General features: G+C 37.0%; 1 protein-coding gene across 2 annotated transcripts in view; it reads right to left on the bottom strand.

Moving 5' to 3' along the window:
* Positions 1–1743: 1743 nt before the first annotated feature.
* The window catches only part of LOC107094719 (serine/threonine-protein kinase tousled-like 2), a 13898-nt gene continuing 5211 nt past the window's right edge, over positions 1744–10430 (bottom strand). Inside the window, exons 4-21 of one of the 2 annotated variants that reach the window (XM_015390511.1) lie at positions 10155–10224; positions 9919–9956; positions 9624–9716; positions 8533–8634; positions 8129–8221; positions 7816–7926; positions 7521–7657; positions 7287–7436; positions 5905–5971; positions 5715–5812; positions 5525–5606; positions 5265–5356; positions 5090–5179; positions 4663–4832; positions 4450–4582; positions 4258–4369; positions 4061–4168; positions 1744–2680 (exon numbers count right to left, since the gene is read on the bottom strand). In XM_015390511.1, the coding sequence (XP_015245997.1) occupies positions 2501–2680; positions 4061–4168; positions 4258–4369; positions 4450–4582; positions 4663–4832; positions 5090–5179; positions 5265–5356; positions 5525–5606; positions 5715–5812; positions 5905–5971; positions 7287–7436; positions 7521–7657; positions 7816–7926; positions 8129–8221; positions 8533–8634; positions 9624–9716; positions 9919–9956; positions 10155–10224 (1926 nt within the window). In that variant the 3' untranslated portion in view covers positions 1744–2500. The remainder of the gene's footprint in view (positions 2681–4060; positions 4169–4257; positions 4370–4449; positions 4583–4662; positions 4833–5089; positions 5180–5264; positions 5357–5524; positions 5607–5714; positions 5813–5904; positions 5972–7286; positions 7437–7520; positions 7658–7815; positions 7927–8128; positions 8222–8532; positions 8635–9623; positions 9717–9918; positions 9957–10154; positions 10225–10430) is intronic. The other variant, XM_015390512.1, reaches the window with a different exon arrangement.

The following is a 10430-nucleotide window of genomic DNA, read 5'->3' on the forward strand; positions in this document are numbered from 1 at the left end:
GAAAAAAGCTATTTCCTATAAAATGTTATTGGAGATAGTTGGTCTGAATGTGTTTAATGGAAAACATTTTTCCCCTTCTACTTTAGCTTTTGTCACGTTTCAGATCAAACACATTTTAAACTACTAATTAGATTAAATGCAAGGGTTTAAAAAAAAAGGAATAAATCTAGTTTTTATGGTTTAAATTTTACCAGACAAACCCACATCTGCCGAATGTAGATTTTGTTGATGGTTAAGAATTTCAGGAACTTTCTGAATCTTCTTCTGCTGTTGAACCAAAGCATCATGATTCACAAAATGCTTAAAGGTATTGTGGAGGATTTTCTTTTTCTGGGTGGATCATCAAAGTAACTGGTCCTCCCATTGACGAAATTTTAATTTCAGAAGTTGGTGTGTTTGACTTTCCAATCAGACCTGATTCAGTCGCGCATCAGATGTTTGAAAAGTCAGCTTCTCAGGAGTGACGGCCATTCACACAAGAAAAGACGGTGGGCCAATTAGGAGCTTATGGGGGTCTGAACTCAGGGAAGCCGTCTTCAGTTTGAGCTTGATCCAGGTGCTGGCGTATGTCTGTGTACTGTAGTGTAACATAGTTTTTGGACGGTAAAACCTGGAGGGGACCAAGCTGGATGTTTGAAAAAGTGGAGGGGATTACGTCCATGGGTCCTCCTAATTGTCGATCATTCTGGTGACATGTTTACGTAAGGCCACCCTACGTTCTCTTCCTCCATTTTCACTTACCGGTGGTGAGTCTGACATAGCAGAAACTTTGCAAATCTTCTTTTGGAAAGTAAGCTTGTATGTGCGATGCAGATAGCAACTTTTAAATAGAGCATGCACGAAGAAAAATGGGCTTGTGCATGCTCTCCTACACGTTTAATAGGGGTTTCCTCTCAGGAGCAGGTACAGGGTGCTTTTTCTTTAAAGTGGAGAGGGCTGGTCTTTTAAAAAATTTGCTAAAATCCTCCACTACACCTTTAAGTTTTAGATTTCTTAAACTGATGAAAGCTGTAAAAATTAGAATAAACCTTTAGATAGATCATAGACCAAGTGGTGTAGCTTAATATTTGGGGATTAAGCCACGCCCTCTTTTGCAGCTGATTGCTTCTTTGCAAAACTGGCTTTAGAAGATTAACCTGGATATATACAAAGTATTTCTTAATTTTTTGTGTAATTTTTCCCCATAAAAGAATCTTACATTTTGGTGTCACTTATTTAAAGTTTCTACGATTCTGAGTTCCTCAGGTCAGATGTTTCATGCGGATGAAGCCTCTTAATGAGCACATTCTCCCTATAATGTTGGATACCACAAAGATTTTTTTCATTTTGATTCAGAATTTTTTTTTTTTGGTAAATAGATTTATAAATATAAAGCAACATGCAGCAAATCTGCAATTAATAGAATTTAAGCACATTTGGTTAAATATATCACGCATTTTCAAAGAAATATTGACAAAATTCTTAAGAAAACACAAGGAAATAAAAATCGCTATCAAAAAGGGTGGAAGCTACAACTTTCTTTAAAAAAAACAACACTTTTTTGAATCTGCGATTTACTCTTCCCTTCCTTAAAAATTACTTTCTTTTACAAAAATATTGAATGTGCAGTTTTTTTTTTAGATGGTAAGTGGTATATCACAAAAAACAGATTTGTAAAATGTTAATTGCCGGTACGCCATTAGGACTTGATCTTTGCGCTCAGACACCACCTTCCTATACAAAACAAGACACCATGACTACATGATAACAAATACTTTTTAATGATCTTATTAATTATTTTCAATGAGTTGCAACTCACAACACACACCCAGTCAACCTGCCCCCCCCTTTAAGGTTAGCCACAACATTAGGAGGGGGAAATCTAATGGAAAAATATGTACTTCCTTAAAATAAAAAGCTGACTTCAAGTACAGTTACACAAAATAGATCAAAACTAATCATCCTCTCCATAATCAGCTCTCTTACATTTCAAGTCATGAATTCATCTTCAGTGATTTCAAGTCTGCGTTTAATTCTCAGTCATCAGCTGCTCCTGAACACTCGCAGGAGTTCTTCCAACCTATAGGTTTGTGTTTGAAACCGACTATTAGGGATATGATTGACAGTTTATTAGATTTCAAGCAGTATGGGATGAAACATTATAAATTAACCTTTGTAAACCATCCTGAGTATGACCATGTCATACTTCAAAGCGAGTCAGTTGTGCAAAAGTTTCCAAATGCTCTTTAATTTAGCATGAAGAAAAAAGTCCCTTTGAATAAGCCAAGGTCTATGTTAGTGCATGCATATCTGCAAATCTTTGGGTTCTGATGAGCCCATAGCTGGATGCTTGGCCCTGCAATGTGGACCAGCTGGAGAAAAGTGATGGGCACATTTTAAACCATTGGATCGTTCTCCATTTGTACTTTACTCCCCCTTTTTCCTGTGCTCTGCACACACTTTAGTAATGTCTCCACGTTGCTGTCTTTGTCCCTCAAAGCTTTCCACAACATTCTTCATGCTAACTTGAGTTGGAGGCACTGCTGCTGTAGCAGCTGGAGGTGGAAGGACTGGGCAGCGCCAATGCTGTGTTACTACCCAGGGCTTTACGAATATTGGGCATTAGGAAGGGGTCACTGGCCAACTGCAGCACGTCCACGCGGTCCTCCTTGTGGTAAGCCAGGCAACGGCGAATGAAAGCCTAAAAGGAACCAAATGGGAGAAAAATATCACAATTCCTCTTTTTACCTTTTTAAAAGTAATTTTTTTAGCCTGACCAGCCAGACTGATGTATACCATGTATATACAACGTATACATAACCTATCAGTCTAGCAAAGCATTGGTACAGCTCAGTTTCAAAGGTGGGACTAACAGGGTCAGAACCATCATAACTACGGATGTGACGCAAAAACTCCAAGTGACGCGCTCCATTTTTCTAACTTTGTGGTCCGTGAAACATTTCAAGCTGTCGAAAGAAACTTCAAAGTAAAATTTCTGCTGGCTTTGCCAAAAAAAACAAAACAATCAGGATATAAAGTTTGCACTAAAGTACGTTCCTAATTTTCATAACAACATTGCTCCGTTGCGGTCACCAGCTTTCTGTTATGCTAGCAAAAAAGCACTGCTGCATTATGGGTAATTCTAACGCCAAGAGGCACGCATTGTAAAGTCCAGCCTTCTGCGGTGTGATTGGTCAGACCACATCTGGTCGGCAGTTTACCAGACTGATTTAGGCTCCATGTGATTCAGTCTGGCTGGACAGGCTAAAAACGATTATTCTATATAGTGAGACAGAAGTTCACAGTTAAATTAAGGCTGGAGCTGAAAAATTTTGCCAAAAAAAAAAATAGCAATTATTCTCTACCAATATTACGATTTTATTTTGACTTTCCCTTCCCACCAACAAAAAGTACATACTTATTTTTGCATAAGTGGATTTATCTTTTCCTTTCTACAAACCTACTTTAAACATATTTAAGCATATTAACTCCACTTAGTGTCTTAATCATTACTTAATTGTAATGCAACCAAAATGCATTTTATTAATTTGTAATTATTGCAAATGCAATTAACTGCCCAGCCCTTATTATGGCAGATAGCTTTGCTTGGGCCCAGCTTATAATACAAAAAGTAACAAAAACATGAGGCTGTGGCAAAGACATGGAAAGACTGAACGCGTTCTCAAATGATCACTATGAATTCATGACCGATGTCTCGGCTTTAAATTGAAACAGCAAAAAAAAATAAAATAACAAATGGATGATAATCAAAGGAATACTTCGATTTCTCCATCATCCATGTAAAGCTGGGAAATGGTTTATATTCTATAGTTTTTCTGTATTTTAAACAACAAAATAAAACACTCATGAGTCTCTTCTTATTCCACTAATCTGTGGAAAAGCCCACCAAGTTTACATTTCAAGTTGATGTTTCTGTTGTAGCTGCAATAATTATCTCACTTTGTGTTTAACTGTTGCATTCATGCTTACATAGATTTTCTAAGGCTTCAAACTTTAGAATGGACACAGAGCATATCTACTATAGGAGGAAAATGAGCGAAGGGATTAAAACCAAACATACCTTTGCTTCTGTAGTGACAACCGGTTTGGGGGGAAATTGCACTTCTGTAGCTTTAAGTATGGTATTTTCTTGAAGGATATCCTGCTGGGACTGGTTGTGACCAAACGGCTTAAGATGGAGAAAGGAAGCCAAAAAATAAAAAATCAGCCAAATAAAAGCAGACCTAATAATCTGTGTCACATGATGCAGATATGTACCTTGCGCCCATATAAGATCTGGTAGAAGATGACTCCTACTGACCAAACATCCACCTTATTGGATATCTTCGGGGGATCTTTCCCCACAATAAAGCACTCAGGTGGTAAATACCTGCAAGATTCAATTTCAGACAGAGATACGATAAAGATTCCTCTGCTAAAAACGTTTTACGTTTCTGTAAATGTATTTACCAGTAGGTTCCTGCTCCTTGTGAAGTCAGCTCCATGCCATCTGCAGAACTCTCATCATCCACAATCTTAGACAAACCGAAGTCTGTGATCTTTATCTCACCGCAGGCCGTGCCGTTAACCAACAGAATGTTCCCTGAGAGAGTTTAAAACAACCAAGTGTTTGTCGTCTGAGCAGCATTAAACACAAAACTTAAAGAAAACACCATGAAGTACCAGGCTTGAGGTCGTAGTGGATGATGGGAGGCCGAATCTGGTTGAGATACTTGAGGGCGTTGACCAACTGCATGATGATGGCGCGTCCCTCCTTCTCGGTCATCGATTTATTCTGCTTTAAGTAGAAATCCAGATCGTTCCCTCCACAGTACTCCAGCACTGTGCAGAACCTGCAGAACACAAGCAAATTCTCCCCATTATCTCAGAACAAAACTACCAGTAAGAGCTCTTGATCAAATTTCTCAACCCCAATACACTAATCTGAGGGAATCCCTTTCTGATTTAAAGTGCTCCTCTTTCAAAATAAAAGTTTTGCATTCATATTTAACACAGCCCCTATGCACTATTCCCATTACATCATTGCACAAGCTGAGGTATCAGACCAAACAGTAGTGGTGATTTTCCGTCCCAGTTACTCGGCACTTACGAGTCTCTGTCGATTGAGAAATAGTCATAGAGTTTGACTATTCTAGGATGGTCGAGTTCTTTGTGGATCCTGTATTCTCTACAGGCGTGTCTGCAAATTGTTAAAAGTAATTATAGGTCAAAGGTTTGCAGAGAGTGGAGATCACCAAGAATGTATTTTATGGTTTTTAAATCACCTGTGGTAGTTTTGTTTCTTCTCCTCTCTCCAGTTCTTGTTGAGCTGATGGATTTTGATGGCTACATATCTCTGTTCTGTTAAATCAAAAGCCTGTAAAAGAAAAACCTTACTTATTGTCTTAGAGGAGTAAATTATTCCACAACAGCTATAATGTTACAAATAAAGAATATTAGCCAAATATTACACAGATCTAAAGTTCTCATTTATGTGGTTGGAGAATCCCAAAAGAAATGATAATCAGAAAGATCTCCTGCTTACTTTAAAAACTTCACTGAAGCCTCCTCTTCCTAGTAGACGCAAAAGCAGGTATCGCTCATTCAGCGTCGGGTGGTCTCTAAATCTACCAGAAAGAAATAAAAACAGGATTTGAGTGAACTGATGTTTTAAGATATTGCTTTTTTAAAATAACATAATCTTGAAAATAATGTCAAACTGGGACAATACATACTGAGAGTTGTCCTCATTGTGGATTCTCTTGAGTTCTCTAATGTGCAAATTTCTAACCCTCTCCAGCTGTTCCAGCTCCGTCTGGATCTCCGCTTCTTCCTGCAAAGAACCAGAGTGACCTCTCGTTCTCATTCAGAGATGAAACTCTGAGACAAACTGGAAGAAAGCCACTAATGCCGTGAAGACCGTACCTTTTTTAAACGACCTATTCGAAGTTTAAAAATCTCCTCTTGTTCCCGGTATGCAGCCAGCGACAACCTGGAAGAGACGGTGTGGGAAAAGCTCAGATCGGTATGATAAAAAAAAAAAAAAAACCAAGCAAAAAAAAACAAAAGGTAATTGGTTGAATACACAAAAAAAAAAACATTTACAGTTTTATCAGTGCTAATATTTGTAAAGAAACCTCCACTCAAGTGACACAAGTCATTCACAACCCTCACATTTCTTCACAGTTATAAACATGATAAACAAAAAGAGAGCAAAACATAACTAGGAGGTAAAAAGGAAAGAACAGGTCTGGGCAATTTATTGAGATTTAAAAAAATTTTGATATTTTCAAAAGAGATTTAAGATTGGCCTATTTTTTTTTTTTTATAAAGATGATAAACAATGCATTATAATTTCACTTTAATGTAGACCAGGATGTTTTTGTTTTTTTTTTATTACCTACAATTGTTTAAAAAAAAAAAGATGCCTGAGGAAATCTGGGACAAAGCTTTGATTTTATAATTACTTTATTAGGAGAAAAATATGGTAATGTTTATAATATAATTATATTATATTTATGAAATACTTTAAATATAATAATTCAGGTACAAAATGCTGAGATAAAAGTTTTAGTCCATATCCGTAATTCCTAAGAAAGAAATGCAATACCACATTTCCCACTACGAAGCTTTTTACAAAGATGAGTCAAACTTGGGAGTTTGGAGATTTCAAATGTGCAAAGTAAGCTAATCCGTACCTCTGAAGACTTGGTTAAATAATTGGAGCAAAATGTTGTATTAAAAGTTATTAGGTCCAGGGAAGCCTTTATACAAATTTAAGCCACACTTTTCAGGAATCAGGATTCAGTTTTAACCTTATGGGCACCAACGTTGATATAGTTTCTAAAGTTGACTTTTGATTTTCAATTCCTTTGTTAGCTAGTTTATTTTTGCTTAGTTTGTTTATTTTTTTTTTTAAAGGTTTTAGTTATATTTAAAGTATTTCATATAACACAACATACATATCAGGGGCAAGGTTAAAGAAAAAAGTAATAGAAATAAAACCTCAGCTAAGGACAGACCGCTGCAGGAACAGTACCTGCAATCTGCTTGTTTAATAAGGCACAGAGAAAAAAAGCTAAAACTGCAATTTGAAAACCAGAACTCGTATAAATGAATTATGTCAAAGACACAAATGAAAACTGAGCACATTTGCAAGGTTTAGTTTTTTGTTTAATTTCAGTTAAATTTTTTATTTTCCTTTTTTCGTTAGATTGAGTTAACGCTAATATTAACCTTGTTTAGCACATAGCAGCGTGCTCTGTATCGACCTCATTTAGAATACCAGCTGCCATTTTTGTGCTTACGTCTCATTCTCCTGCCCATTGTTTCTGCTCTTTCGCTTGTTCTGTTCCATGTTGGGTGGAGGCATCTGGACCATTGGAGGTTTCCTCTTTCCCAGCAGCTTCCTCTGCCTTTCAATGTCCTCCCGCTGTGAGTTGATTTGTTCCTGCTGCCTAAAACAGAAAAGAAAAAAAAAAGAAAAAATGAGAACATTTCCCCCTCAAGATAAACCACATTCTATGTACCCATTGACTGACTTGACAAGTTTCTGGAAGGCGTATCCATCAGTCCATTGCTCTGTGAAGGATGCTCCATGGCGCACGGTGGTGAAGTGACCCAAACGCAGACGATCCTGCATGCTTTTGTCCCTGCAAGCCATCTTCTCCCTCTTGGACTGAAGAAAGTCAAGTTTAAGGTGCAAGAACAGAAAATGGTAATGCTCTCTTACTGATTACCGTGTTACAAAGCCGAAGAAAAGGCTGTCAAATAAAAGGATTTTTTGAAAAATGTAAAAATAAGATTTGAATATTAGAAAAATGATTTTGAGCTAACCTGCTCAATCAATAGCTGATGGCTTATCTTCACACATTTGTTCAGTCGCTCCTTGTAACGCTCCAGCATCTTCTGCTGCTCATCCACCTGCCGCCTCAAGTCACAGTTAGACTGCCGAGACACACAGCACACCACAGTGACTCTATAAATCATATTCTCATTAACAGATACAAATACATCCAGTAAATGAGGAGATATGTTGGAGTAAACTGGAACTGATCAGAAGCTGCCCAATGTAGACATTTACAAATGGACGCAACTTGAATTCTTCTTCAAACCTGATACGATCTTTAGGCGTATTTAATGAACGTACCCTCACAAGGTCGTCTATCCTCCCTTCTGTCCTCTCCAGGTCTGTGTTCTTGACCTTCTCTATTGCTTTCAGTTTTAGCAGTGTCAGATCTGACTGCAAAGCAAGTACAGAGAGACATAAGAAGACAGTCAAACTTAAGCTTATACATATAAAATGATAGAGAAAAGAAAGCGATCTGAAGACACATGCTGGTGTTTTTATTTTAAATGTGTCGTATTATCAGCAGTGATTGCATCAGACATAAAGTTTGACTTTAGTTCCTGCATATTATGCATTTTTTACACATACAGTCAGGGTAAAAAGAATTCAAGGAACATATATTGTAAATTCCTAGAAGTATATTACTAGAAACTTAAGAAGTAAACAATGACTCTTTTAGTGGCATAGTAAATAGAAAAAGTTACCTGGACTGCTTTATGTGAGCAGGAAGCTGCAGGGGCTGTCCTAAAGGAGCCGCAAGAAGAGGAGTCGGTGTGGGTGGAGCCAATGGATGAAGGGCTGCCATTCTGAAAACATATTCAACAGACGTGAAATAATTAAAAGAAAGTTTTTGTTTTTTTTTTACAAAACAGACTAAGAAATCTTCCTCTGATCCCTTTTTAAAGGTTGTTGGAAAACTAAGGACACTCATTCAAGACCTGTTAGAAAAAACCATTTTAGATTACAATTAACTTCAAGTTTCCCTTTATTTGATCCAGCCTTCGTAAGAAAACTGCAGCAGTTTTTTTTTGTCTGTCATTCATGCCGATGACAAACTCCGATCTTCCATCTTCAAACAGATGGCAGAATCATGAACCTCCACCCCCGTGTTTGACATCAGCCGTCAAGCGTGGAGACATCAGATGTTTGTGCTGATTAGCTGCATGTTACTCTGTATTATAGCCTACTTTCTCTACTGCATTCTTATTAGAAAAAAAACAAACAAACTAGTAAACCGTCCTCAATCAATGACAGTATATAGCAATAACCTGCTTGGATATTGCTTATGATTTTTTCCAACCGAATCAGGTTAAGCAATTTTTCTTCCTCACCTAAGTTTTGTAATAAAAATGACAAACAACATATTGCTTCCAAAAACCAGCTTTTTTTTATCCCAATCATCCTCTTTGGGAGGTGACCTTAATTTAAAGGACACTAATGTCACTCTGAGCTATTGAAGTTCAAGGAGTGGATTAGTAAAAAAAGAAAAAAAGAAAAGGAAAATCCTAATTTTCAAAAAATCTATATTTGAAAACAAAAACTTCAATAAATTATATGGTTTAATTGCCCAGCCCTATTTGAAAAGTTACTTTTTAATACTTCAACTAATGTAATGTCCAAAAACAAACCTGAATGCAGACAAAGTATTTATTTAATGTCAGTTGTTTTTTTTCATTTATATTAATGATTACCTGAAAATGCAAGCCAAGTCTCATTTATAAATAAAAGAAAACAAGGACGGAAAAGGGAAGAGCAGAGCAGATGAGAGCTATTTAAGATGGATGCCGGTGCTCACCGGAGGATAAGACAGAGAACACTGTGAAGGGGAGCGCAGCAGCAAATGGAGGCCTCGTGCAGGACTGGTGCCAGAGCCACTGCTACCAGCAAACTGGGCATGGGGCAATTTGCAGAAAGGAACCAAATCAAGAAAAGGGGAAGAACAGTTATTCAGAAAATGATTCAGAAAAGAATGTCCCTAAACAGGTTAAGCAACAAGTTGAGATGGTAAAGTTTGAAAGTGAGTTGAAATAAAGATGTCAAAAGAGAAATAAAGGAAAATTTCACAGAACAAAGACGTGGCTTCTACTTACCTCAAAGTAATCACTTAGTTTCTGCCCTTTTCCTTTTCCTACAATAAAAAAGAAAATGGAAAAATAAGAAAAAGGAATAAAAACAACATTATCCTGATAGTTACGATTAAATCTAAGGGTTTTTAGAGATAAGATAAGTAAAGTGGTAAATGTGATTCATTTCAGTTAAATATTTATTTTAAAAATTCATAATAAAATACAACAAAACGTTCAGTTATGGAGCAGGTAGGAATTACCTTGGCCGCTGCCTTCAAAAATTTCACCTTTCCTCTTCTTGCTTCTCCCATTAGCCTTTTTCTCCTGAGTCTGGAAAAAACAGCTTAGAGTCATTTCTATTCCAAGGTTTTTAATCTAAAGAAGCATTACAGAGATTTCTAATGATGAGCTGCCACTTGTGACCAAAACACAAAACTGCAGCACTCAACTATTCATTCTTATAGCTCATACTTGACGAGGTTTTTTTCCCCACCTTGATGTCTGTTTCTTTTGAGTATCTACAAAATCCGTCTTAG

Source organism: Cyprinodon variegatus, unplaced genomic scaffold, assembly GCF_000732505.1.
Source record: "Cyprinodon variegatus isolate N-32 unplaced genomic scaffold, C_variegatus-1.0 Scaffold502, whole genome shotgun sequence".
Taxonomy (NCBI): Eukaryota; Metazoa; Chordata; class Actinopteri; order Cyprinodontiformes; family Cyprinodontidae; genus Cyprinodon; species Cyprinodon variegatus.